Raw genomic sequence first — 27850 nt, 5'->3', positions numbered from 1 at the left:
AAAAGCAGAGAGCAACCCGTCTGCCCAGAAACATCACGGGGGAAATCGGCCCGCCAGTCCTCTCCGCAGGACCTGGGCTCCTGGTGCCTGTGCAGAGGCCAGACCTCAGATAGCCTATACTTGGGCCCCGTGTGCTCTGACGGACAGATGATAGGCCACTTGGCAGGTACACTCTGTCTCTCTTGCACAGGGTCTCCCCACACCAACCACTGGGGCCCTGGCCCACACTCCCCACTTTGGTGGCATCCTGGTAGGTGTTTCTGGAAGCAAGGCTTCACTGGACCTGAAAGCATGAGTTGGCAAGGACTAATTCATGTGCATAACGACAGTATGGAAGAAGGCCACACACGATGGAATGTTCTAGAGCAGTGAATGTTAAAACTCAAACATGGATAGAGATAAAAGAACTGCTTGAGTGCAAATGAATTTTGAAATATCTGTAATTTGGAGTACTTTATAACAATTGCAGGTTGCAATTAAGGTATAATCTTTATTGATAGTTTCTGCCGTGTCTTCTTCCTGGCCACCAGAGTCATTTTGGACTATCTCTAAATGCTACAGTTGCCTGAAGAGCACAATCAGTGTTAACCATACAGCAATGAATAATACCTGGGATGGAATCGGCCCTCGGCTGAAGCCACCTGCCCCCATGCCCCTTGGACAGCTAATCGCTCATTGCCACTACCTGGGAAACAGGTGAAGATCTTCGGGGGTTGCTCCAGGGACATGGCCATCCTCTTCATGCACACCCCTTGCCCCCCCGCCCCCCAGGCTGCTCCCTACAGCACTGTCAAGGAGCACCTCCCTCCCCTGCAATACTCCACCCTTCTGGAAGGTTCTGGAACTGCAAATCCCAACTAGCCAGCAAGCTGGTAGAAACTGAGTCAAGGGGACACCTGGGTGGCTCAGTGGTTGAGCATCTGCCTTCAGCTCAGGTGTGATCTCAGGGTCCTGGGATCGAGTCCTGCATCAGGCTCCCTATGGCTGTGTCTCTGCCTCTCTCTCTGTGTCTCTCATGAATAAATAAATAAAATTAAAAAAAAAAAAAAAGAAAATGAGTAAAGGAATCTGGATAGTGAGGATAAATAGCACAAAACTGTTGCAGTGAACCTTCTATGAGCTTCTCAGACCTTTGTCAGAGCACACTGACTCTGCAGCCTCTCCTGGTCACAAGCACAGATGAGGACAGAATGGCCACTTGAGTAACAGACAAATGACTCTGCCCATGGTCAGGCGAAGCAGAAACAGGAGCACCCAGCACTCACCACGAACCAGGCCACAAGCTGGCCCTGGGGAGACAGGCATGGGTGAGACCCTGACCTGGCTTCACATGGCACACCATCCATGTGTTAAGACGGACACATAAATGATTAACTTTAACGTACTGAAAACCAAGTGTCCGTTAGAGCAGTTGGGTACACGTGTCAAAGTCCACCAACTTCTGCGAAAGTGGCATTTGCTGGGTTGGCACCGGGGGACCCACAAAATTATTGGCTGACCTGGGCAGTCGGGCCTCAAACGGGACACAAACCACAGCAACCCAAAGATGTCCTTGGACAGGATCCTTATGTGTCACCTAAGGTGGCTGTTATGCCCACTGCCTACCATCTCCGGGCATCTCTGTTCTGGGTTCACTTTCCTGCTGGAAAAGATGTTTATGTTCTTTTTTTTTTAATTTTTATTTATTTATGATAGTCACACAGAGAGAGAGAGAGAGGCAGAGACATAGGCAGAGGGAGAAGCAGGCTCCATGCAGGGAGCCCGATGTGGGACTTGATCCCGGGTCTCCAGGATCACGCCCTGGGCCAAAGGCAGGCGTTAACCGCTGCGCCACCCAGGTATCCCTTATTTTTTTAATTTAATTTTTAAAAGATTTTATTTATTCATTCATGAGAAAGAGAGAGGCAGACATAGGCAGAGGGAGAAGCAGGCTCCATGCACCGGGAGCCCGACGTGGGATTTGATCGCGGGTCTCCAGGATCGCACCCTGGGCCAAAGGCAGGTGCCAAACCGCTGCGCCACCCAGGGATCCCAGATGTTTATGTTCTAACGCGGGTTATCACACCCTGTGCTTTGAGTCCCAGGGGCTGCAGCCCGGGAGCCGTCAGAGGGAGGGCTGAGGCGGGACGTGCCTGCCTTCTGCACCCGCGCACAAAACGGCCCTTCCAATGACATGTCCAAGGGGCCTCTGCCTAGCATCCTGCAAATCCCACAAATGCACCGCCCCGCTCCCCCAGGTAACGCAGCCTGGGGTGACATCTGACCTCTGCATCCAGAGCAGGACACGGCCCCTCACCAAGGCCGCACATGGGATTTGTGGCTGGCAGACCAGACATGGGGTCATGGCCACATGAGCTGAATGGATAGAAGTCCATGTTTTGGGGCACGAACGGTCTGGGTTCTGGGGCCCTTCCAGCAAGTGACTTGGTGTCAGGTCCCTGCTTGCGTCTCACTGCCTTCACGACTCCACGTTCCATCCCTCCGAGTCCCTGACTGCTGGCCAGATCCGTGTGAAGGATGCCAGCCGGGTGGAGGCGCCCCACTCCACACTGGCATCCATCTGCCTTTGCACCTGCCTGTCCCCCATAGGCCTCCCGCCTGCAGCCCTCAGAACACAGCTAGCAAACACACTAAGGGGCACAGGGTTGCCCCGTGATCCAAGCATGAGCCGAGCGACAGTGACTCCCTCCAGCTCTGGTTGCCGTAGAAACAGCTGCCTTCACCCCTGCGGCACAAGGATGTGTGGCCCTCTCACCTAGCCCTGCACAAACACCAACCCTTCTGGTGGGGGGGGGGGGACACGGGGTGCCCAGCAGCTGAGTGGGACACTGATCTCCACCTTCTGGCTTAGTTTCTTCTCACCAGGACCGCGCACAGCTCTGGAGCTGGGGCCACAGTGCTCTGCAGGCTAGGAGGACATTAGGCCTTCTAATTCCAACCACTTCTCCTCAGTCGACATGTGTCCCTGTCTACGGTCCCCCAGAGCCACCTGAGACAGGGCAGCCACAGCCCTACGCCAGGCTCTCCTGCTGTCCCTCTGCACGTCCAGGTCAGCTCATCCCAGGGCTCTCCTCACACAGCTCTGCGGGAGGCTGGAGAGGCAGAGGGAGGGGGCCAGGTGGATGCCCCGACATCCCAGGACTCACAACTGCTTCCTGGGGTTCTCGGGGGCTTCCCAGGCCCAGCTCCATAGTGACCACAGCCAAGCAACATGGGCCGAGCCACAGGACCTTTCTCAAATTCAGAAAATTTAACATTGACGTTTCATATAATCTACCGCCCCCTCAGTGTCTCAGAAGTGTCCTTTATAAATGTTGTTTTGCAGGCACAGGCCCGCATACCGCATCTGGCCCTGTCCCCGTGGCCCCTGCCATTGGGAGCTGTCCCTCAGCCTTCCTCTATTCTATTCACAGGCCACGCTTCCGTTCTGTTCAAGGTTTCCTTCCTGTTAGATTTTTGGTGTAGGTGGTGGTGTGGGCTTCTTAGGGTAGCCTCTGAAAGCACACAGGGTGTCTGCCCTGCATGGGCAGAAGTAGGAGAGACGTTAGGGTTCAAAGCCATATGCCAAGAAAGAATCCTTGAGGTGTCTTTGGTGCCAAAAGGTGGTTTTATTAAAGCAGGGGGCAGGACCTGTAGACAGAGAGAGCTGTCCTGGGGTCAAGAGGAGTGGCTCCCCCATTATATGCTCTCAACTTGGAAGAGGGTTAGGGGGAGTGTAAGCCTCCCAGGAATTTTGGAAGCAAGGTCTCCAGGACCCTGAGGGGACCGGCTATTATTGGGAAAGTTAATTTATTATAGTCTAATAAAACCCGAGTCAGGAGACCCTTCAGATGTACATCGGTGGGCCATGTGCTTGGGGGACGATCGCCAACGCGTATCTTGGGGGTTTAGAGATAAAGGAAATTTCTAAAGGAATTTTTATGTTAGAGCAGACTCACAGGGTCCTAAGGTTGCCTTTGCCTTCAGCAGAGTGTCCGCATCAAGGCAGCTGAGTCCCTGGAGAAGGGTCCCCCTGCTTGCGTCTAGGATGGTCGGCGGACGGTAGGGAGGAAGGGAATCTAATAATCCCTCCCCTGCCTTTGCTTCCTATGTCATGGGTGATGTGCATTTTGATTACTTGGTTAAAGGTGTTACCTGGTTTCCCTCTTTATTATTATTATGATTCTTCCCTTTTTTTAAAAAAAAATTTATTAATTCATGAGAGACAGAGAGAGCGAGGGCGAGAGTGAGAGCAAGAGAGAGAGAGGGAGAGAGAGAGAGAAAGAGAGAGAGAGAGGCAGAGACACAGGCAGAGGGAGAAGGAAGCTCCCTGCTGGGAGCCCGATGTGGGACTCAATCCTGGGTCTCCAGGATCACACCCTGGGCTGAAGGTGGCGCTAAACCGCTGAGCCACTCTGGCTGCCCTGATCCTTCCTTTTTGACATTAATTAAATTTTTGCGTGGGAAACCTTCACACATCCTACCAAACCATTGAACAAGGTGAAGACGCTTCTTGCATGTGCTCTGGGGCACAGAAATTACTTCCCTAAATATTGAGCAGGATTGAACTTCCCTAAATGTTGAGAAGTGACGACACCACGCACTCCATGGGCACCTGCCCGAGGTCTGCCGCTCACGGCCCCACGTGTTTCTGACCCAGACTTTCCTTCCCATTTGACAGATTTCCTTCCTTCCCCCCGAGAAGCTCCTGGAACACAGTCACTTCCTCCTTGGACCTGTCTCTGGACACACCTTCCTCTCCTCCGGTGAAATTAAGTCCCTCCCGCCTCCCGCCGAAAAATCCAAACCCCTGCCCACAGTGCCCTGCGTTCTAGTGGTGAGCTCATAGTGACATGGTTTGGAGTAGAGGGTCCATGTGATGAGGGAGCAGAAGCCAGCTGAGGACGAAGCACAAGCTAACACCCTGCAACCTGCCCCCTCCACTCCCGGGTGGGATACGGGTGACGTTCCTCCAGGAAGCTCCCAACTGTCTTAAAGTTACTGGTGGGAAACAGGCCTAGCTGAGAACAAAGCACATTGATGTGTCCTTGAAACAGGCAGGGGGACCCTCCTCCAGGGACTCAGCTGCCTTGATGCAGACACTCTGCTGAGGGCAAAGGCAACCTTAACCCGACCCCCAGGACCCTGTGAGTCTGCTCTAACATAAAAATTCCTTTAGAAATTCCCTTTATCTCTAAACCCCTCAAAATACATGTTGGCGATCATCCCCCAAGCACAGGACCCACCGATGTACACCTAAGGGTCTCCTGACTTGGGTTTTATTAGACGGTAACAAATGACTTTTCCCAACAATAGCTGGTCCTCTCAGGGTCCTGGAAACCTTGCTTCCAAATTCCTTAGAGACTTACCCTCCCCTTCCCTCCCTCCCAACTCCCAGGTATATAACCAGCACCCCTCACAGGCCTGGGGGAGCCGCTCTTCCTGCCCACGGGTCCTGTCCCTTTGGTTTAATAAAACCACCATTTTGCACCAAAGATGTCTCAAGAATTCTTTCCTGGTCGTCGGCTCCAAACCTCACCCCACCAACCTCACCTACATTCCAAAACTACACCGTGTGGGCCAACGGCAGGGAGTTACTGTGAGCAGTAACTGATTAAATAGATTTTCTGGCCTCTGGAGGTGGAGGGTAGGAGAGTGGTGTTAGGGCTCCAGGAAATGGAGTCTACAGGTTTCTGGAGATTGCTTTCTTCTCGTAAGTCGTTAAGACAGTTGCAAACTGTTGGAGACTCAATCTTGCACGACTGTGATCTCTGCCAGTTACCCATTTGCTTTTCCCCTTTCCTTTGTTTTAGGGCGGCCAGGAGCGCCTGAGGAATGTCACACGTATTCCCAGCTCGGGGGTGGGGGTGGGGGTGGGGCTGGGCTGTGGGGTGTCCGCTTGGGCTTTGTCCTCAGCTCGCCTTCCGCTCCCTCACCAGTAGTAAGAACATTAGTCAGCTCTTCGACCCTCCAGTGTTTGTGTTCTTCTAAAAACTTGACTTTTCACCAGATGAGTCTCCGATTGTGAGGACTCTGGGTGAAATGTGTCCCCTTTGAGGGAAGGTTTGTGTGGTGCGCAGTGGAGGCAGCTGTGCCTGCTTATGGCCTGGCATCTGCACCCCTCCAGGAGGCACTCCCCACCCCCCACCGGAACATGCTCCCGGCTACCGGGGGCTGCACCCCACAGTCTGGTGAGTTTCAAACTGAGAAGCCTACAGATCACTTGTAAAGGGAAATAAATCTCCCAGATCCTCAGTGTTCACTTCACATCCATTATGCCGGGGGTGGGGAGGGGGTGTGGAAATCTCCGCGATTTCCTCATAATGTTACTTAAATGCTGATAAAAACAGAGTAAGGTTTATGTCTCTTAAACCATTAAAGGCAAAAGGATTAATCAGATAAAACTATACTAGCTTCAGTTTAAATACAAACTAAACCAGGGACGGCTGGGGGGCTCAGCCGTTGGACGTCTGCCTTTGACTCAGGGAGTGATCCCGGAATCCTAGGATCAAGTCCCACATCAGGCTTCCTGCGTGGAGTCTGCTTCTCCCTCTGCCTGTGTCTCTGCCTCTCTCCCTGTGTCTCTCATGAATAAATAAATAAAATCTTTGAAAGAAAAAATAAATACAAACTAAACCGACTTCAACTTAATGCGATGGGTAATGTTGTTTTGCTGAAACCAGTCATGGCTGTTGACACAAAAATGGTGGAGGATGTTAAGGATGGGCTCTTTGGAGGCTGGCATGACTCACCAGCACCTTTGGGCTTTTCAATACTTGAAATTGTGATATTGTGACTTACACTAAAAAGTACCTATTTAGTCTCCTAATCCCGTCCCGGCACGGAGCTCCTAAAATTCTTGGAATTTACAAAGTGTCTTTTGTTTTGTTAATGAGACACCTTAGGAATGCCCCTAGGTGACCCAAGACCAATCAGTTGATTACAATGTTGGAATTTCCACCTCCTCACCCTCTGACCTCTAGGGAGGGGAGAGCGATTGGAGGCCTAATCGCCAGGGTCGATGATTTAATCAATCGCACTCTTGTAGCAGAACCTCCGCAAAAACCTGGGAGAACAGGGTCTGAGAGCTTCCAGGTTGGTGAACTGGGGTAGATTTGGGGAGAGTGATGTGTGCGCAGAGAGGACAGGGAAGCTCGGCGCCCTTCCCCATGGCTGGCCCTGTGCGTCTGCGCTCCCGGGTTGTGTCCTCCTCCGATTAAACTGGTGACCTAGTAAGTAACACGCTTCCCTGAGTTCTGTGAGCCTCTGGAGCAGATGAACGGAACCCAGGGAGGGGGTTGTGGGAAGCTGTGATCATGTGGCCTGTGGGCCAGGAGCAAGGGTAACAAGGGGTTGTGATTTTCATGCAGAGTTGGAGGATGCTGTTGGAACCTCCAACCTGGGGCCAGTAGGTCAGAAGCAGAAGCAAAGGTAACCACCTGGATTTGTTGACTGCATGGGAAATGTGGGGCAGGAAGTGATGTGGGATGGGACGCTGCACTGTCTCCAGGTAGGTGGTGTCGGAACCCAGCTGAATCGTAGGACGCCCGGCTGGTACTCCACCCTGCTCACCTGCACGCTGGAATCCAGTGATCAGGAGCACAGACAAATCTCTTCCTACTTTTTCTGACAACTGCAAGCCTGATCGTGCTTCCCCTGCTCTGTTCAGGTGACGCAGTCAATCTAACTGTTGGGTTCTCATTGGCCACAACAATTAATAGGAACAAAACACAAGCTGCAATGGAGGAGGCTTACAGATGACAGAGAATTCATTTGTCCATGGGCCCACCCGAAGGTAAGCAGTCTGGCAGAGAACATCAGTGATGGAACAGAGGACTAGATGAGGACAAAGCACATTGACATATCCTTAAAACAAGCAGAGGGACATTCCTCTACAGACTCAACTGTCTCGATGTTAATACTCTGCTGAGGGCAAAAGGCAATCTTAGCCCCACCCCCAGGATCCTGTAAGTCTGCTTTAACAAATAAAAATTCCTTTAGAAATTTCCTTTATCTCTACCCTCCAAGATACGTGTTTGCAATCATCTCCCAAGCACATGGCCCACTGATAAACATCTGAAGGGTCTCATGACTCAGATTTTATTAGATGGTAATAAGTGATATTTTCCCAATAATAGCTGGTCCCCTCAGGGTCCTGGAGACCTTGCTTCCAAAATTCCTTAGAAAGTGCGCTATCCTCAAACCCCTCCCAACTCCCAGGTATATAACCAGCCACCCCTCACAGGCCTGGGACAGCCACTCTTCCTCCCACGGGGGTCCTGTCCCTGGGCTTTAATAAAACCACCATTTTGCACCAAAGATGTCTCAAGAATTCTTTCTTGGTCATCGGCTCCGGACCTCACCCCACCAAACCTCACCTACATTCCAAAACTTCATCACAAGGACCCCGCCACCCCTACCCCGCCCCAGAATGATGGAATCTGATTTGAGAAACATTGCTCTTTCATAGCTGCCTCTGTTCACATCTTTTTTTTTTTAATTTTTATTTATTTATGATAGTCACACACACAGAGAGAGAGAGAGAGGGAGAGAGAGGGAGAGAGATGCAGAGACAGGCAGAGGGAGAAGCAAGCTCCATGCACCGGGAGTCCGACGTGGGATTCGATCCCAGGTCTCCAGGATCGCGCCCTGGGCCAAAGGCAGGCGCCAAACCGCTGCACCACCCAGGGATCCCTTTTTTTTTTTTTTTTTAAAGATGTCTCATGAGAGACAGAGAGAGGGACATAGGCAGAGGGAGAAGCAGGCTCCCCACAGGATCCCAGGACCCCAGGATCAAGACCTGAGCTGAAGGCAGTTGCTCAACCGCTGAGCCACCCAGGCGTCCCTCTGTTCTATTTTTTAAAAACTATTTTGCTTAACGCTTTCTAGATCTAATTCTGTTGGCATGTAGACAGACGGGTGGATATAGAGATAGGTAGCTGTAGAAGCCTGAACCTTATGAATCCGGGCAGGCTGTGTTCTGGGATGACATCGGGAATATACATCCTTAATTTCACTGAATACTGCCAGACTGCTTCCAGAAGGGTTGTATCACCTTATGTTCCACTCATAGACCATGAGTGTCGGTCCCATGCTCTAACGTCCTTGAGAACACTTCCTAATGTTGGACTTGATGATTTTTGCCAATATCATCGGTATAGGGAAGCTACTATGGTTGCTATAATTTGTATTTCTCTGATTACAAATGAGTTTGGTCACATCTTCATACACTGTTAGCTTTCCAGATGTTTCCCGTCTGCGAATAGCCTATTTATATTTTTAGCCAACTTTCTGTTGGGTTTCTGTTTTTCCTTTACTGTTTTGTGTAGATCTTCCATTTGTATAGATTTTTTTCTGTTGTCTCCATAAAGATCTTGTGCATTCATTGTTAGGTTAAGGCTTAGATACCTGGGGCATTGCTCACAACTTTTCCACATTGTGGTACTCTTCGGAAATGATCCTCAGGTGGTGATAGCAGGTGTCTTTTGTATTATTTCCAATGTTAAAGAGGATGTTTCAAAAGTTTCTCCATTAAGTATGTGTTTGCTGTAGGATTTTGTATGTAGCTTCTAAAAATAAGAAAGTTGTCCTCTGTGTTGGTAATTCTCATTATAGATCAGGGTTCAACTGTATCAGATGATTTTTCTGCATGTATTAACATGGCATTTCCTTTTCCTTTTGTCCGTCGTGTGTGAATTACATTGTTAGATTGTCTAACTGCCATTACACTCATTGCTGTTTTGTTTTTGAGACAAATTCCCCTTGATGCAGTTTTTAAAATAATGTGAGGTTCACTCAGCTAAATTCACAACCACATTTAAAAGGGAATGACTCTTATCTTGCTTTTGTTGTTCTCCGGTTACCCTTCTCTGATTCTGGTGTAAAGGTTAGGGGAACCTTGTACAATGAGTTAGACTGTTTTCTCCTTGTCTAGTGTCTGGGCCAACTTGCTCAAAGATCCATCCCACCCAGGTTTTCAAGTTAGTGTATGGTTCAGAACTGTGTCTTGTTAATGAGAGAGCTCAGCATTCTTCCAGTGCGAGGGAGGCTGGAAGACTAAAAGCATTTCATGGAGTTAATTGCAGCTGTGATGCTGTACATAGCTTAGTTTTTCTTGATTAGATTTGCTGATGTGAGACTTGAATCTAGAACATGACTATCATTGTATAGGAAACTATCCCCACCCTCAAATTAGTGACTGGGAACAGTGATTTATTTTTTCTCATGATTCTGAGGGTTGGTTGGGCAATTCCCTTCTTCATTTTCCTTCATCTCACTCAGATTCTGCATTCAGCGCCTCTGGCACATGTTTGGCAGTTGGATGGGGCTGGCTGGCTGGTTGAATGGTTGGATGGATAGTTGGGTGGATAGCTGGATTGATGGTTGGATGCTGATTGGCTGGGTGGATAGCTGAATGGCTGGGTGGTTGGCTGGATGGTTGGGTGGATGGCTGAATGTTTAGATGGCTGGGTGGATGGTTGGATGGTTGGACGGATGGCTAGGTAGATGGCTGGGCCACCTAGTTGTCTCCCTGGCCTGTTGATACTAGGATCCAGGGCAGCATTACAAGAGGGAGAAAGCAAAAACAGCAATGCCTCTTAAGAACTAGGCTGAGAAGTCCTGTAATGTCCCTTCCACTATATTTTGCTTGTGAAAGCAAGTCACCAGACCAGACCAAAGGTGGAGAAGAGGACTCCAACCTGTCGACAGGAATGTAGAGTCACACTGTGAACGAAGGGCATGTGTGCTGAGATGGGAGGTGTTTCTGTCTATAAGTTAAGCTTTACGATGTGGTGTTAAAACATTTAATTTTGCTACTGCAGATGGTAGCAGGACCAAGTGATTGTAGCAGACTGCTCTGGTGATGGGTTCTTAATCTCCTTCAATCTCCTAAATTTACCAATAGCTGCAAGGATAAGTACCTTGGCGTGTACTCACTTCCCTCTGGTCCTGCCTATCCCAGTTGCGTTGGCTGCTGAATTGTTAATAAGTGTTGTTATAAATCCTCAATCAATGTATTAAGTTACTTGTTTTGCTATATTTCCAGTATATCGTGAATTTCATCCAGGATTTATTTCTAGTCCTTCATCCAACACTCTGTGCGCAGCAACCCGTTTTCTCCCTGAATTCAGTGCCGGCCATGGTCCATGCATCATTTCTTTGCAGGTGCCATCTGGCTTCTCCCTGGAAGCTCCCAGAACTTTACTCTGTCTTTGGTGTTCGTGAATTGCGCTAGACCCAATGTGGTTATATTTTCTTATCTCCATTACTCAGCTCTCTACAAGCCCTTCCAACCTGAAGTCTTTTTTTCTTAACACTGGGCGGATACCCAGACATTATTTGTAGTAGCATTTCTTCCTCTCCTCTGTTTATTGTTTCTCTCCCTTTGGGACTCCTCGTCACAACAGTTGTCATTCCTTCTAGTCTTCATGCCTCTTTCCTTCCTGTCTTCCCTCTCTTTGTCCCTTCCTGGTGTTTCCCGGGACTCACTGATCTGTTCCTCATCCACAGTATTTCCATTTATTGAATTTTTGGTTTGACTCATCCTGACAACTGCAGCTGCCAATACCTTTTCATCTCTTTTATGGCATTTACAACTTACATTCAGAATTCAAAAAAAGACTGAACGTATGTACAAAATAAAAAAGTTTAAAGCCTTTGATGAAATACAGTATTTATAATAAACATTTAGCAAGCCAGGAGGGAAGGGGTGTGGCCTCACAATGGCGAAGGGCGCTAGGACAGCAGAGCTGCAGCCAGCGCTGTGCTGGGCCTGCTGCCACTTCCCGAAGGCAGCTTGCCTGTTTCCTGCCACCTTATCTTAATTTCTACAAGCCCCTGCCACAGTCTTAATTATCACAGTTCCTTCATAAATCATGGTTCCCGAGTAGATGACACAAAAACTCTCTAAGGGCCTGGTATATAGGGGGAGCCATTTGAGGTTTCTAAGTCAGCAGGACTGTACCTAAACTTTGTTTAAACGCAAAGCATGATTTATGGCTCGTCAAGCGTGCGTTGTCCATCTGCTTTGCCCATGAGGAGCCTGAAGGAAAACATTTTGTCCTTAAGAAATTGATCCATGCTCTTACTCCCTACTTTCCATGACATTAAAACCCCTGGTTCCCGCCTCCGTGATCACCAATAGTCTTCTTGAACTTTTACAGGAATGTACTTCTGATATGTTGATTTATGGCTCTTTTATGTAAAAAGAAAAAAAAAAAAAAAAAAAAAGGGATATAGCCCTTTAAAAACCGATCATTCTCCGGAGCACTTTGGTCCCTGTGAAGATCGTATTTCCCAGACAGCTGCCCTAATCTGGCCTCAAATAAAACTGTTTTCTTCTTTTATTAGAGGGATTTCTGGTCGGTCTGCATTGACAGAGTCCAGGGAAGTATCTGTGCTATTTTTGGCTCTTTTCTCATCAAAGGTACTTATTCCTCAAATGTGGCATTTTTATTGGAATGAGACTACATTATGATCAGTTTGGAGGGAAATTTTTTTTTTTAAGATTTTATTTATTTATTCATGAGAGATAGAGAGAGAGAGACACACACAGGCTGAGGGAGAAGCAGGCTCCAAGCAGGGAGCCTGATGACTCAATCCTGGGACTCCAGGATCACACCCTGGGCTGAAGGCAGGCGCTAAACCACTGAGCCACCCAGGTGTCTTTTTTTTTTTTTTAGTTTGGAGGGAATTTGTATCTTAACCACGTCAAGTCCAAGCATGAACACAGTATATCTCTCCATTCATACGAGTCTTTATGTCTCTCAAAAGTTTACATTTTTGCTTATCAGGGCTTTGGGTATTTTTTTTCTTAGGTTTATCTCCAGTCTGTGATATTTGGTGCTGATATAATCATATTTCTTTTTTTGCATACGTTTTCTAGTTTTTTGAAACTGGTTTGTTAGATTGCAATTAACTTGTACGTTGATCTTATGTCTGGATATAAATATAATTCTATCAGTTGCAAAAGCCGTTTTATTTCTTCCTTTCCAATTATTATGCTTTAAATTTCTTCTTTAAGGTGATGGCTCTGAATTCCAGCACATTGTTCAATATAATTAGAGATAATAGAAAATTTTAAAGAGAATACTTCTGATGTTTCTCCAAAAGAATTACATTAAATGTTTTTTTATAGCTGTTTCAATGAAGTTAACAAAGCTTCCTTCCACTTCTATCATGAAGAGTGCTATCACCAGTGAATGGTGGGTTTACTGAGTTTGTATTTTAAAAGAATGGTGAATTTATCAATTTTTTTTCCTGCATGATGGAGAGGATCATTTTTCCTCCTTTATGCTGTTAATGTGCTGTATTACATTAACAGATTTTCTAATATTACACCATCTTTGCATTTGTAGGATGACGTGTCATCTTTTTTAAGAACACAATTGGATGCAGCTGGCCAGCACTTTATTTAGGTTGTTTAAGTGTTATCTGTGTCCGTGAAGGGGGCATTCATTTCCCTTCTCATATTGTCCATGTTTGGATCAATGTGATTCTTGCCTAATAGAATGAACTCTTCTGCTCTTGGTAGACGTCTTCTGCAAAGCCTTTTGGGTCTAGTGTTTTCTTTAGGAGACTTTAATTAGCCTTCGATTTAATACATATAGGAACCTTCAGGCTTTTTTTTTTTTGGCTTCCTGAGCCCATACAGGAAGACAGTAAAGGGGAAGCAGAAGAAACAACAAGAGACCAGGCAGGTAACATAATAAAACAGCAGACTCAAAGCCAAGCATCAACAGTTACATTACATGTAAAAGGCCTTAAGTACCAATTAAAAGATAAAGACGGGAAAATAGATAAAAATAGTTTCTTGTGTTGAGCTGGCTGAGAGATAGGGGCACCCAAAATGGCAGACATCTCAAAATGGGTCAAAATGGCTGGTCAAAGCAGCCATGACCACCACATCATCTCCAGCAAATCGAAGCCTAGACGGGAAACCGAAACTTTCCAGCCAGGACTTTCCAGCCAGGGACCACCCCCATCGTCTGTACTATCCCCGCCCCCAGCCATCACCTAGGGACTTGGTGATCCCCACCCAGACCCGGACCCTGAACCAAGAAGGCTTAAAAACCCCCACACTCCCCAACCCTGGTGTGACTTCTCTGACTCAGGCCACCTCTCCGAGTCTTGGAACCTCGCCCAGGAACGCTCCCCATTAAAAGCACTCTCGAACATACTGTCAGGCTCTGCTGTTTTTTTTTTTTTTATTTTATTTTATTTCTCTGCTGTTCATTTTGGAAAAAACCTAACATCTTGTAGATGGTATTTACGAGAAATTCATGTCAAATATAAAGATTGAGGTGAGTTAAAGGCAGAAGGATGGAAAAAGCTGTAGGATATAAACCCTGATGAAAAGAAAGCTGAAGTGGCTATGTTTGCATCAGACATTGCAGACTTCAGAGCAGAGACGAGAATTAACCAAGATGAGGAGAGACATTACATAACAAAATGGTCCACTTGCCAAGAAGACAGCCTTCCTAAGTGCACCAAATTAACAGAGCTGCAAAATCCGTGAAGCAAAAAATTGGCAGAACCACGAGGAGACTATCAGTCTGAGGACTGAGTCCTATGGAGTTCCCACATGGACAAGAACCAACAGGCATTAGGAGGGGCCAGTATAGGTGGAAGGACAGTCTCACACATCCTTTCAGCAAAACTCTGATGGCCTCAACAAGATCCCTGAAATGATCCTTCCTGTTAATAGGGTCCCAGGAAAAGAGTGAAAAAAAAAAAAAAAAAGCAAGCTGTAGAATATTTTATAAAATAAGGATGTACACGTGAACCCCTAGCTCTGGAAGGGACACGTCTGTACTAAGCACACAGAAAAGTCCATGTGGGTGATGCACCATGGCCAGTACATCTGTATGGGATTGTTGAGAAAGGAATGAGCAGGCATTTTATTTCTTTTGATAAGTATGTGTTTATTTCTGCAATTTTCGGACACGAGTTGAATAAAACACTAAAAAGAGTGATAGGAGTTTGGTGGGAATTAAACTTTTCAATCAAGAATTACATACAGAAGTATGTGAACACTGACCAGCTTGGGTGCGGTCATTGAAAATGGCCTATACCACCTGAATCTTCCTCATGCACGATTAGTGGAACATCAAGAGGATGGTGGGGAGTTCAAACTTGAGCTTTGTGGTGTGTGCGTTCATTGTGAATTAGTTCCTAAGCTTGTACCCATACCAGAACAGAAAGAGACTTGTATTTTTTTTAAGATTTTATTTTATTCACGAGAGACAGAGGGAGGCAGAGACACAGGCAGAGGGAGAAGCAGGCTCCTTGTGGGGAGCCCGATGTGGGACTCAATCCCAGGACCCCGGGATCATGACCAGAGCCAAACGCAGACGCTCAACCGCTGAGCCACCCAGGTGTCCCAAGTCTTGTATTTTAAATCACACACTTTGTCGTACTTCTTACACATGGAATGGCTGTCTAAAATCTCTTCCATTGACACAGTGAATAGATGCTTTTCATACAATATGCACATTCAGAATTTCAACTTGTTTGGAGCAGGAACTGTTGGTCAAGGAGGGCTTTGCAGCTAAACTGCTTTTATCCACCTTGCCTTTTTTTTTTTTTTTTTGGACACCTTGCCTTCTTCATGCGATAATGTGGAGGCTCACAAGGGACAATGAAGAAATGCTTATGCCACATTGTAGTGCCTCCCAGGCAGGCACTGTCATCACTGGAGCAGCAGAATCAGTGCCGTCCCCAGGGAGGAAGCCTCTCCAAGCACGCTGCTGGGCTCCGTGACTGCATGTGGACCACACGGGGCTACTTTTACCATTAGCCTGTCAGTGGGCTGCTGCCAGGATAGGGCGCCTGCCCTCATCCTGTCAAGTGCCATGTCTTTCTCACTGAGCCCCTCTGCCACATCTCGCCTGACCGGCCCCACACTCATCAAAATGACCACATTTAATAGGAAGAAGTCTGGAATCCCTTCCTAGTCTGGCCCAATTTACCACTCGTTTCCAGCTGCTGGGTCGTGTTTTGTTTGCTTTTTACACATCACAACAGACTCAGTGCCTTAAAACAACACAAATTTATTATCTGACAGTTCTAGAGGTCAGAAGTAACTTGGTCACATCTGCCAAGTCCAGGCAACACACCCCCAGGTTCCAGGGATCAGGACATGGACATCTCTGGGGGCTGTTTTGAGGTCGGTGACATCCATCCTCCCGGATTCATTTCCCACAACTCTCCTTCCCGTGTCCTGTGCACTCTGTCCCCGGCATATGCCATATTGTTAAGATAAGCGACAGCACACAGTAGCAGTTAAGGGGCCTAACTGCGGACTCAGACTGTTGGGGCTCGAGTCTGCAGCCCGCCACTTGCTAAATGATCTGGACAAATAGCTGTTGCTGTGGTTTTAACCTAGATTACAAGGAAAAGTAAATTAGACCACAAGGAGCCAGTATTCCAGACGCCGAAGGCCTGGTGTTTTGGATGAATCCCTATTATAAAGGGTGGTGTGTGCGTGGGTGGGGAGGGCATCGCTTAAAAGAGTAAAAGAGACAATAACCAAACCGGACGCGCAGGCCCACGTTTGGATGTGGGTTCACCAGCCGCCGCGAGGCCCTGCGAGGCCGGGTGAGCTGAACGCAGGCGCGAGCGGGGGGCCGCGAGGGGCTGAGGGCTGAGGCGCAAGCGCGGCTCGGCGCTGAGCACTTTGAAAGTTCTCCTGGAGACGCACTCCGTGAACGCGGAGGCCTGCACAAGCGCCCTTTCAAAGCAGGAGGACCCCGTATCCGGGATCTCTTCGGACGTGGGGTGTGCAGGAGGAAGCGAGACGGCCACAGCGGGAACTGCGGAAGCCGGTGACCGGCACCGGGAGCTGACGCTACCCGACTGGTTCGCCCGAAGCTTTCAACACCGCTCCGCAGAACACATCCGGGAAGCTCTTCTTTCCCGGGCTCTGCCACAAAGCCCGTGGTGCCCCTCCCCACCGCCCGGAACAATCGCCCACATCTTCGCCCTCGGCACATCCTGCCCTGGACCTGGACCTGGACCGGGCGGGGGCGGGGGCGGGGGCGGCAGGCTCGGAGCCCGGGCGGCGCGGGGAGCCGGTCCCGCCCCCCGGCAGCAGGTAGGTGGCCCGCCCCCGAGGCACCTGTGCCGGCGGGGACCCCCCTCCCCCGCCCCGCCCCGCCCTAAAGGCCCCCAGTTCCTGCACGTGGCTCCCGCCCGCCGCCTGCGGGGCGCCTCGGACCCGCACCCACGGGCCGCCCGCTCCGCTCGACTTGGCTCCCGACCGCGCCGCCCAAGGTCTTCCTTCCCACGCCCGCCCGCCCACCTGCCGCGGCCGCCGCTACCTCCCGCACCCCGAGGCCAGGCCCCGCGGCGGAAAGCACCCCCTCCCTCCCCCTCGACACCGAGACTGCGCCTGCGCGGAGACGGCCGCACGTCGTGCAGCCCCGCCCGCACCTCGCCAAACCCCGCGATACTTCACCTTTCCCTCAGGTCCGCCCTCCCCAACGGCCTGGCTGACCTGGAACGTTCTAAACCCCTGCGCACGCGCTCTGAGGCCCTTAACGTCCGGGCTCCGCCCTCCCCTGGCCACGCCCCTTCCCGTCTGGGAGCTTCCCGTCGCCACGCCTTGCCAATCATCCACTTCTTCCCCAGGGCGACCCCGCAACAGGTCTCTGATTGGCTGGTCGGGGGAGACAACGCCGAGGAGGGTCGGTGACGATAGGCTGGGAGCCGGTTCCGCCTACTGGCAGTTTGCGTGGAAGGTGATTGGCTGGCGCCTCCGTCCAATCAGCGGTGGGCTGTCGGATTCAAACCGGGATCGTTGGGCCTGCGGTCGGTTGGTCGCAGTCGAGTCGTTGCTTCGGCCTGACGCGGACGTGTGGCCCGCTGCGCCCGCTCTTCGCGCCCCGTCGCTCCCGCCGCCCGCACGATGGCCCACAAGCAGATCTACTACTCGGACAAGTACTTCGACGAGCACTACGAGTACCGGTGAGCACTACGAGTACCGGCCTCGGCCGCGAGGCTGGGCGGAACCGGAACCGGAGTCGGCGTCGGGGTCGCAGCGCGCCGGCGGGGGTTCGGGTCGGGCCCGAGGGCGGCGGGCGGCGGGGCACCAGGGCCCCGGGGCGTGCGGACCGGCGTCCCCGCGTCCCCCGCCCTTTGTTCGCGGTGGCCGGGCGGGGCCGGAGCTGTGGGGCCCGCTTCCTCCCTCCCCGCTGCGCCCTGGGGGGCTGCTGCGGCGTCGGAGCGCGGCCCGGCGGCTGGGGGTAGGCGCGGCTGGACCCGGCGCCGGCCCCTGGGGGGGAGACGGGCCGGGCGGGGTGGGACTGGGTGGGGCGGGGCGGGGCCGGGGGAGGCGGGGGGCACGCTGCGGGCGGGGGCGGGGCCGTGCCGTGGAGCCCCGGGCCAGGCTGCGCGGAGGGTCCGGGCGGAGAGCGGCCCCTCGGGGAGTGTTCCCGGAAGCGTGGCATGACCCGGGACGCATTTCCGGTCTCCGAGACCGGGTCCCCGCGCGGGGTCTCGGGACCGGAGCGTCGGCTCTGAGGCCCGCGGCCCTCGGGGGAGCGTGTGTCCTGAGTTGCCCCGGGCGCGCCCGTCACGTGGACACCGTCCCCGGCGTAGTTGGGGAGCGGCGGCCCGGCGGAGGGAACAGGGGGGCTGAGGGTGTGCTGCCGCCGGACAGCGACGTGGAAGGCAGAAGTGAGGCCGTTCACGGGGCATCTCCAGGAAACGTGCACAACACGTAACCACCGGTCAGGCTTTGCGTCAGAGGATGACGTCAGTAATTAGTGTTGGGGGGTCGGGTGTTACGTATAGGTTTTCAACTGTTTGAGGGGTCAGGGCCCCCAACCCCGTGGTGGTCAAGGGTCAACTGTAGTTCACTGGAATTGGTAGAAATAGCATAATTCGATTTGGAGGTCTCAGGGCAGATTTAAAAACATGGTGGTAGTTCCAAGGCTCACTGCTTCTGTGAATAATACGTACGGGTATGTAGTTCACTCGTCACCGACGAGAATGTAAGCTGATGACCGTCTCAGTGTTTATGTGTAAGGAGTTCAGTTTTCTGACAGAAAATGTGACTGACCAGATTCCCCTTTTCTCCCCTCCCCCCCCCCCCCCCAGCCAACTGACCCACAGCTAGATATTTCATACTGGTCAAAAAATTTGGTTAGTGTCGAGAACTCCATAACTTCATATTGCCACCGGGAATAGTAAAAATGGGTTTGGGAATTGTGATTGATAAAGGCCTTTTTACTGCAATTAAGAGGGATGCAGACTTGTCTTTCAGAATTTACGAAGTTATAGTTGTACACGTACAATGTATACGTACATTGAAGAGAACATCTTTTCCTTAAAATAACAACTTAAAGTTTTGGACATAAGTCGTTTGGATAGAAGTCAGTAACTTCTGAAAAAAGTCTTTGGGGATGCCTGGATGGCTCAGCGGTTTTGCCCCCCGCCTTCCGCCCAGGGCGTGATCCTGGAGTCCCAGGATCCAGTCCTACAGCCCGCTCCCGACAGGGAGCCTGCTTCTCCCTCTGTGTCTCTGCCTCTCTGTGTCTCATGAATAAATAAAAATTAAGTCTTTGAGGTGGTTAGGTACACCTGTATTTGTGGGACTTGAGTTTTTTACTTTGTATCTGAACAAAGCAACTTGTACAGTATACAGGACTCGTATCTACTATAAATCTATAATGTCGAGTAGTGGGACACCCAAATTAACAAATTAGATATTTTGGGGGCACCTGGGTGCCTCAGTTATGTGTCTGCCTTGGGTTCTGGTCATGATCTCGGGGTCCTGGGATCAAGCCCCGCATGGGACTCACCTGCTCTCTCCCTCAGTCCCCTCACCCTGCTTGTGTTTGTTCTCTTGCTGTCTCTCAAATAAGATTTTTTTTTTCCAAATAAGATCTTTAGAAATCGTTTTCTTTTATATAAGAGGCAGCATGGGGTTTAGTTTAACAACCAGGAACCATCCTCAACTTAAGCTTCTGTGGATTTAGCTGGGTTCTCTAGCTCCCTGATGCCATTAGTCTGATTCATAACCAACAGGAAAGAACAAGGAAAAGAGTTAGGCATGTTCTCTTTTGAGGACAGTTTCTATAAGTTGGTGTATTTTCCGCTTACTTATTGGCCAGGATTTAAGTCAGAAGAGGTAGCTGTGGCGGGAGGCTGGGGTGTTTTAGATAACCACTTAGTTTTTGGAGATTCTATCCCTGAAGTCTTGTAGAGAAGAAAAGGTGAATCCTAACAAAATGCCTTCTGTATTTGAACTGTATATTCTTTTCTCCCTAATTTTGAACATTTGGCTTTCAAAACTCAGAATTAAAGGTGATAGTCCTCAAGATTGATACCAATAGTAATGTAAAAAGAGTTGCTTTAAAGATCTTTATTTTGAACGCAGATACTAAGTATCCTGAAAATGCATTTATAAAGTAATAATTGTAGATTTGGCTCTATCTCTTAACAGGCATGTCATGTTACCCAGAGAACTTTCCAAACAAGTACCGAAAACCCATCTGATGTCTGAAGAGGAGTGGAGGAGACTTGGTGTCCAACAGAGTCTAGGCTGGGTTCATTACATGATTCATGAGCCAGGTAAGGGTGGCCATTTAGGAAAGCATCAACTGAAATAAAATAGTAGTGGTTTTGGCTGTTGGAGGTTAATAATACTGACATTTAGTGGTATTCCCAAAGTAACTCTGGTAATGCTCTGGTGAGCGTTCTTTAAATGGCTGATTCCTTTCTTCCTAGGAAAAATTCCAATTTTGTAGTGAATACCAGGAATGAAAGTAATACATTATTCTCTTGCAGAAAGATGAGTTAAAAAAAGGGTAATTCTGTTTTAAAATGTGTCATTATAAATAGTATCTTATTTTGCCATAATTATTGTCCCCTCTTTGAAAACTAAGAACTTATTTTAAGACCCTTTAAGTGTCATTAAGTTCTATGCATAGAAATTAATGCAATTTGAAGTGATTTATTTTTTCCTTTAGCATTCTATTTAAAGGATAATTGGGTTCTACCACGTTAAGCTGGAATAACGTAAAATAGTAAACCGTGCTATGTGTGTTATGCATTAGTGTATTATTTTGTGGATTTGACCAGGGTTTCCCAGATATGAAATGGTCAACTAAAACTCGTGGGGTTAAATTCTTTTTCTTTCCTTTTTTTTTTTTTTTTTTTGCATAATGAATAAAATCTAATGATTTATAGTGCTTTGAGCAAATTTCGAGGGCATGCTATAGAAACTGAATCAGGGAATTAGAGTGATCTTGTTTTCTGCTCTTGTTAAAGTGGCAGTAGCCTCAGAAATGAACTTAAAATTTTTTTGGGACTGGGGGCATTTAATCCTATTAGGTCAAAAGCTCTTTGTCCAGCTAGTACCAGAGCACACGAGGAACTTGGCTGTAGAATCTGGGACTCCCACCTACTGAAATAATCTTTGGGGATGGGCCCTTGGGATCTGTACTTTATACAGGGTGGTGGTTTTTGAATTTGATTAGGTGTCTTTTCTACACAAAAGTGATAGTCTCTTTTCCCTTTTTGCTGGAATTGAGATTCTAAAGGTAGAAACCATTCTCCCCACTTTTCTCTACTTAGGATCTCTTTTAGATAAAACTAAAACATTGGGGAATGTTATCAGGTGGTTTTGTTTATAGTTGACAGTGACTTTTGAAGTAAAATTTGTTATTTTGATAACAGTTGATCTATTTTATTTGGATCAACTGAGGATTTTGAGTTTTTGGTTGAATTAATGAAAATTAAATGTATTAAAATTATATTAAATATTTTGTTTCCACAGAACCACATATTCTTCTCTTTAGACGACCTCTTCCAAAAGAGCAACAAAAATGAAGTCTTTCTGGGGATCGTCAAATCTTTTTCAAATTTAATGTATATGTGTATATAAGGGTAGTATTCAGTGAATACTTAAAATGTACAAATTGTTGATCCATACCTGTGCATGAGCTGTATTCTTCACAGCAACAGAGCTCAGTTAAATGCAACTGCAAGTAGGTTACTATAAGATGTTCAAGATAAATTTCTTCTAGTCAGTTTTTCTCTTAATATAAGTGCCTGTTTGACTTTGTCTGTTACTTTTGTTAAATAAAGTTTGTATGTTGCATTTATCATTGACTTTATTGGGGTATATTTTCTTAAATGTTAATTTGTGTGTAGTGAGGTGGTTAGAGGATTTCAACTCTTACAAGTTTGATCCGGAGAAAATTAAAGCAGTAAGATTAAATGAGTTTAAAATAGCTTGGCTTGGGGAGGAAACCACTTAATTCACATACGAAGTAATAGTTAATAGAGAGTAGGTTTATTTTACAGCTCTGCTGCTAGTCTAGTTCTGGAGAATTGTGCAGTTTAGTGGAAGGACTGCCCCAGGTACTGGCCGTGGGGGAAACCTCTTAGCCCCGTTTCTCTTTTACTGCATGTTCCCAGTCGGGATGTTTCCACTGAGTTGAAAAGCACCATCAAACACCAGCCCCTACACAGTTGGTGCCTGTTAAACTGTCTTCTCAGCTGCTATTTAACATTCCTGAGGTAACGCAGACATAGCCTATTTTATCCGCTGTGCTGGAGAAAACCCTGAAATTAGGTGTGCAGAAGCAGGGAGTCTGGTGCCAGTCTGGTGGTCCTCCGTAGGCTCGCTCCTGAGGAAGGGGGGGTGGGCGTCTACAGAGACACTGGTGCTGAGCTGCAGCCCAGGGCCCATCCCGAGAAGTCCCCGGGCTGGCAGACCGCAGGGGAGGGACAGCGAGGCTAACTGCTTCACCCCAGGCCTGTCGACCACCTGCTGGGACACCTGCAGAGGAGCGCACACCGGGAGGGCAACCGGCGCTGCCCGCGCGTGCTGCTCGGGAGTACCGGGCGGTCAGTGAGCCCAGGCCTCCGTGCGGGGCAGCGCTGAGGTTCCCAGTCCCCGCCCCGCTCCCCAGTGTGTACCCCCGTCCCCCTCCCCCCGCGGCCCCGCACCTGCCGGGTCCCTCCGACCCCCCTCCCGGCCGCACCCCTGTCCCCACAGCTGCAGGGGCTGGGCGCTCCGCGTTTACAGCCGAGAGCTCCTGCCGCCGGCAGTCGAGTGCACCGAGTCCTCGTGGCCTCCACGTCCGCTTCCGGTACCCCCAGCCCCGCCGGGCCCCGGGGCCGTTGCGGCCCCCTTCCAAGGTCGGGCCTCCCGCGGCCGCCGCCGCCCGGCACACTAACGGCCGGAAGCGAGGGGGCGCGGGCGGGGCGGGGCGGGGCGGGCCGGGGCGCGTTTCTGTGACGCACTTCCTGGCGTCCGCTCCGAAGGCGGAAAAGCGGGGAGCGGGAGCGTCGCTGGTCCGCGCCGCCAGCCGACGGGGCGGCTGCTGGCCTCCGGGGCCGGGCCTCCTCCGAGCCGCGCGCCATGGCGTCGGAGGGGCCGCGGGGGCCGGTCGGCGAGGTGAGGACGGCGCGCCGGAGTGGGGGCGGGGGCCGCGCGGGGCGTCGGGGCGGCCGCGGTTAGCGGGGGCTGGCGGCGGGCCCCGAGGGTGCGTCTCGGCTCTCGCGCGCGGAGCTCCCGCCAACGTCCGCCGCGGCGCTGGGCGCGCTGGGCGCGCTGGGCCCGCGGGCCGGACCGCTAGGGGGAGCCCGGGCTTCGGCGCCGCTCGTCTGGGCCGCCGCGGGACAGCAGAGCACTGACGCAGCTTCGTGATCTGGGAAGCGTGATGGCCGCGGACTCCGGCCGCGCGGTCCCCGGAGACCCGGGGTGACAGCCGTGGAACCTTGCCGGCTGTCCCGGCCCCGTCACCGGTTGGGTCCTTTGCCCTTCCCACCCCCAGCCCCTCACTACGCCCCTTTTTAGGAGAAAAGCATCGGAGCAGAAGCTGGCGAACGGTCTCGGCGTTATGAGGACAGACGCTCTGGGCTTTGAACCGCAGACGCTACTGGGCTTGGCATTTCGGGGACTGCTGGAACCCCCGGCTTGCTTCGGCTTGTTTGTTCATCCTTGCTGTATCTGCGAATGTACGTAGTCAAAACCTCCTCTCCCTTTTTTCCTCAGGGCATCAAGTTGTCAGCAGATGTCAAGCCGTTTGTCCCCAAATTTGCAGGGCTCAGTGTGGCCTGGGCAGAGTCTTCGGAAGCACGTGTGTTCCCCGGCTGTGCAGCCACCTACTACCCGTGTGTTCAGGAGCTGCCGGTGCCTGAGTACGTATCCCTCTCATTGTCTTGTCTTCTTCCCGGATGAACCACGTGTTCCGAGTACCGCCAGAGGATGCTCCTCCCCAGAGAGGGGCCCGAGCCTGGGGCACAGCCTGTGTCCTGCACCAGACACGGAAAGGTCACCTCCTCACGCCCATGTGGTGGTTTTGGGCCAAGAAAGTGTGGAGGCTGCAATGCACTCGCTGGTAGGAAATGCAGTTTCAGGGTTCAGTTGTGCATAGGGTCTGCAACTGTATCACACATCTGGCGGAGACGAGGCGGCTGGGGTGCAGAGAGGACACGGGGCAAGGACAAGTCCAGGGAGATCAAGGGCTAACATTGTAAAATCTTGCAGCCCTGGCTGCTCCTTTGTTGGATAGTTTCCAAAGAATTGTGCACTTTTCTTTAAAAATGTCTCCTGGAGATGGAGTCTAGAAGCTTGGGTTATAAAATTTTTCTCGAGTTAAAAGGCTTATGTTGGTTTTTCAGTTTTTCCTTCACAAGTTTCATCTTTTGGGTATTGACAAAAATGGTTTCTGTCATTAGCTGAATTTAGAAAAACGTGTTAAAGCTCTCGTGTCATCGTACAGAGTACATGTAGATTTTTTTAAGGTATGCGTCACCTTCATGCTTATGTAAGAATCTTTGTCTTTACATCCCTTTGATGTGGGTCATACTTGTTTCTTTTTCATGTCTGCATGGTGTCGACTGAAAATAGATCATGCTTCCTATAAATTGTAGATTAGTATTCACGAGAGTGAAATTTAGAATGAGTAAGAAAATCATAAAGTTGTTTGGTGTACGTAGGTTGTATTTTTTGAAAGCGTTGTAGTTTTGCCTGTACATGGGTTGCTGGGAGTACTCGAGTTTTCCACTTTGATTTCATCCTCTGTTAGAGGAAGGTTGGCATGGGTCTCACTTGAATTGTTCTACCTTGGGTGGTTCGTTCACAAAGTAAAGTATAAGATGTAGTTCAGTCAGTGACAGGGATTCGAAGCCATCTGCTGGGTGGGATTCCAGTTACCCAAAATAAGGGTGGAAAGCATTCCTCCGGCTGAACTAATGTTCTGGCAGTAGCCTGAATTGAGACGAATCAGAAGCTTCAGGATGTGCACTGCCAAATTTAAAAATTAGGTTTCTTGACCTCTTACTCTTTTATAGCTTTGATTATTTTTTTTAAATTATTTATAACCAAGGAAAAGATTGGCTGACAATATTCCTGGCCAGCAAGAAAACAAGGAGAAAAGAGGCGTGTATGCAGAGGGGCAGGATTAGGAGGGACAGGAGCCTTGGAAAGGGATGTATTATGTAATGAGAACTGAGTATCTAGTCCTTCCTGACGGAGGCCAAGAAGTCTTTGCCTGAGCCAGGCTTCCCGGAAATGGAGATCTCCTCTAGCATTTTCCATAAGGAACATAGGTCGTCTTTGCTGCCTGTCCACTGCCAGTCCATGAGGTTGGCAGGAGGTGTGATGTTATTTTTGCGCCTGAGAAACTGGGGCTAGAAACGTGTGCTCAGTCGTTGAGGTAGGCAGTGCCCGGAGCAGAGTGAGTATCTGTAATTCTGACCTGCCCTCAGTGGATCTCCCCAGAGCTGCTGCCACCTGTGGCAAGTGTTTGCAGAACAGTTGGGCAGGTGGCAGTGTACCGTCAGCGGTAGGTGCCTCTGAGTGCAAATCCCTCAGCTGTGGGAACGAGGAGTCCTGGTTGCAGTGTGTCTCACTCAGGTCCGCTTGGTGGCTGGAGGAGCAGCTGGAGCCTGACCTGTCCTGGCCTGACAGCAGGGACTGGGGGCAACACTGTGGGGCAAATGTCAAAGATAAGGGATTGAGGGAAGTGCTGGGGGGACAACTGCTCAGTGCAGCCGAGGAGACTAAGGGTATGGGGTAGAAGTAGGGAACTGCCGGTCGTGCCTTAAATGTGTGGGGACGCTCCCTCCCGGCTTCTCATTCAGCTTGTAGGGAGAAGAGTTCAAAGGTGAGGACAGGGTTCCAGGCACTGAAACTAGGGAATAAGATACGGGAAAGGAAGGCTCCATGGTGACCCGTGTTGATGCTAGTGGAAGAGAGGCTGAGGATGTGCAGAGCGGTGGCATCACTCCTGAGGATGGGGGTGGGAAGAGGGGCCCTTCGGGGACTCCACGTTCAGCTTGGACTGCAGTCAGTGCTGGTTCGAGGGCAGTGACCTGTCAGTTGGAGAGCCAGGCCCAGAGCTGGCAAAGGTGCAGGATGGCATGTACGTGTGTGAAGTCCTGAGCAGAGCGAGGACAGGTCTGGGTTCGGAGTCTGACTGGAGAGACTGGGAAAGTGCCGAGGAGGGCCCTCTGTGGACGAGCCATGGAAGGTGAGACAGGATTGGCAAGTCCAGGAGCTTTACAAGTGATGGGACAGAAGGGCCAGACCCGCAGATGGTGTGGGGAGGAGGCCACTGGGCTCGCAGGAAGGATGTCCTGGAGACTTGGGACTGCGGGTGGCTATGGGGCAAGGAGACAGGTCGGGGGGGGGTGCTGTGTGGGTACAGGGTAGGGGGGTTAGCTGCAGGAGAGGTGCTCCAAATATAAGGGGGGCTGGGTGAGATGTGGGGCATGAAAAAGGTATGCTCTGTGGTTGAGGAAAATCTGGGCCATTTGTGGCAACTGGAATTTTACAGAAAAGCTGCTTGAAGCCCCGGCAGGTGCTGTACATTGTCGCTGTGATTTACTGTGTGTCTCTGTGTGGTGGTCTCTGCATGTAATTGTGTTGTCCTTGGATGGAAGGGAAAAGTACCAACTTCTCAGAGGAAGAAGGACCAGTGATGACTTGTCCAAAGTGGACGACTAGATACTGAAAACAGCCAGGACCCGAACCGAGGGCTCTGGATTTGCAGATGCACGTTTGCGGGATGACACAGCTTCAAAACTGTGGGACCTGGCCTTCCTTTCCTCCCTTACCTCAGTTTCATTGGTCTGTTCGTTTGACCGGTTTTTGGACTTGGGATTTCATCTTTTTTACTGTGATTTGCTGTCACCTGCTTTTGCCCACCTTCTCTTGTGAAGAGCAGAGTCTCCACCTTCATCTGCACTCCCATTAGATTTTCTGAGCTTCAAATAAAATGAAACAGGGATTTGCGTTTGGGAGCAGGATGAAGCTTTGAATCTTTTTTTTTTTTTCTGCAAAGAGCAGCAATAGGCCACGTGTACTGAAAAAAGTATAGTAAAAGGTTTTTCTTGGTTTTTCTTTAGGAATACTTAATTACTGGAATTAGTGAAGGATCTTACTGGGTGTGAACTTATTATAAGGTGTTGTGGTTTCATAGATAGCAGTAGCAGGATGTCCAGTTAGGCCCTGCGTGGCTGTGAATGCAGGGAACATTCTGGTGTCTGGCCTGGTCTCAGGTCTGGCCTGCTCACCTGGGTGCTGTCTCCTGCAGTCCAGACCATTCCTGCCCCAGAACAGAAACTTTCTGTTGCCTTTGCTTGTACCTCCTGGCCATCCGGAAGGTGAGGTCAGCTGGGATGTCTCATCATTAGCTCTGATTTCCAGGGGACCAGCACCCTTTGGGATTCCTTTGATGCTCTGGGACGTCACAGAAACATCTGGTGCTCATTTGTGGGAATGAGAAGGGCATGTTTTGTGTCTTAGCTCCTCTGCTCAGCATTTCGCCATCTTTTGTCACAAGAGGATTGAAGCCTCTAGCTGAATACCAAATTTGCTTACAAAATCAGTGTTAAATTATATTTT

General features: G+C 49.9%; 2 protein-coding genes and 1 long non-coding RNA gene across 10 annotated transcripts in view; 2 read left to right on the top strand and 1 right to left on the bottom strand.

Annotated features, from left to right (window-relative positions):
* Positions 1-16011: 16011 nt before the first annotated feature.
* LOC144321074 (uncharacterized) lies at positions 16012-18242 on the bottom strand. The gene is made up of 2 exons (XR_013386789.1): positions 17438-18242; positions 16012-16362 (listed from the first exon to the last, which is right to left on the bottom strand). It is a non-coding gene; the product is annotated as an uncharacterized LOC144321074 (long non-coding RNA).
* On the top strand, positions 17648-22091 carry CKS2 (CDC28 protein kinase regulatory subunit 2). The gene is made up of 3 exons (XM_077910419.1): positions 17648-17946; positions 20429-20556; positions 21764-22091. Exons 1-3 carry the CDS (start codon positions 17888-17890, stop codon positions 21814-21816), a joined length of 240 nt encoding a protein of 79 aa, XP_077766545.1. The 5' UTR covers positions 17648-17887; the 3' UTR covers positions 21817-22091.
* A 1148-nt stretch (positions 22092-23239) lies between these two features.
* SECISBP2 (SECIS binding protein 2) overlaps positions 23240-27850 on the top strand; it is a 47379-nt gene continuing 42768 nt past the window's right edge. For 4 of the 8 annotated variants that reach the window (XM_077910395.1, XM_077910388.1, XM_077910379.1 and 1 more), the window contains exons 1-2: positions 23610-23955; positions 24042-24138. In XM_077910395.1, coding sequence (XP_077766521.1) covers positions 23838-23955; positions 24042-24138 — 215 coding nt within the window. In that variant the 5' untranslated portion in view covers positions 23610-23837. Of the gene's footprint in view, positions 23393-23598; positions 23956-23992; positions 24139-27850 lie in introns of those variants that run through there. The other 4 variants (XM_077910414.1, XM_077910368.1, XM_077910405.1 and 1 more) reach the window with 3 other exon arrangements.

The sequence above is a fragment of the Canis aureus genome, chromosome 1, assembly GCF_053574225.1.
Source record: "Canis aureus isolate CA01 chromosome 1, VMU_Caureus_v.1.0, whole genome shotgun sequence".
NCBI lineage: Eukaryota > Metazoa > Chordata > Mammalia > Carnivora > Canidae > Canis > Canis aureus.
The sequence above is the reverse complement of the archived record's forward strand: the minus strand, read 5'-3'. Positions and strand labels throughout refer to the sequence as shown.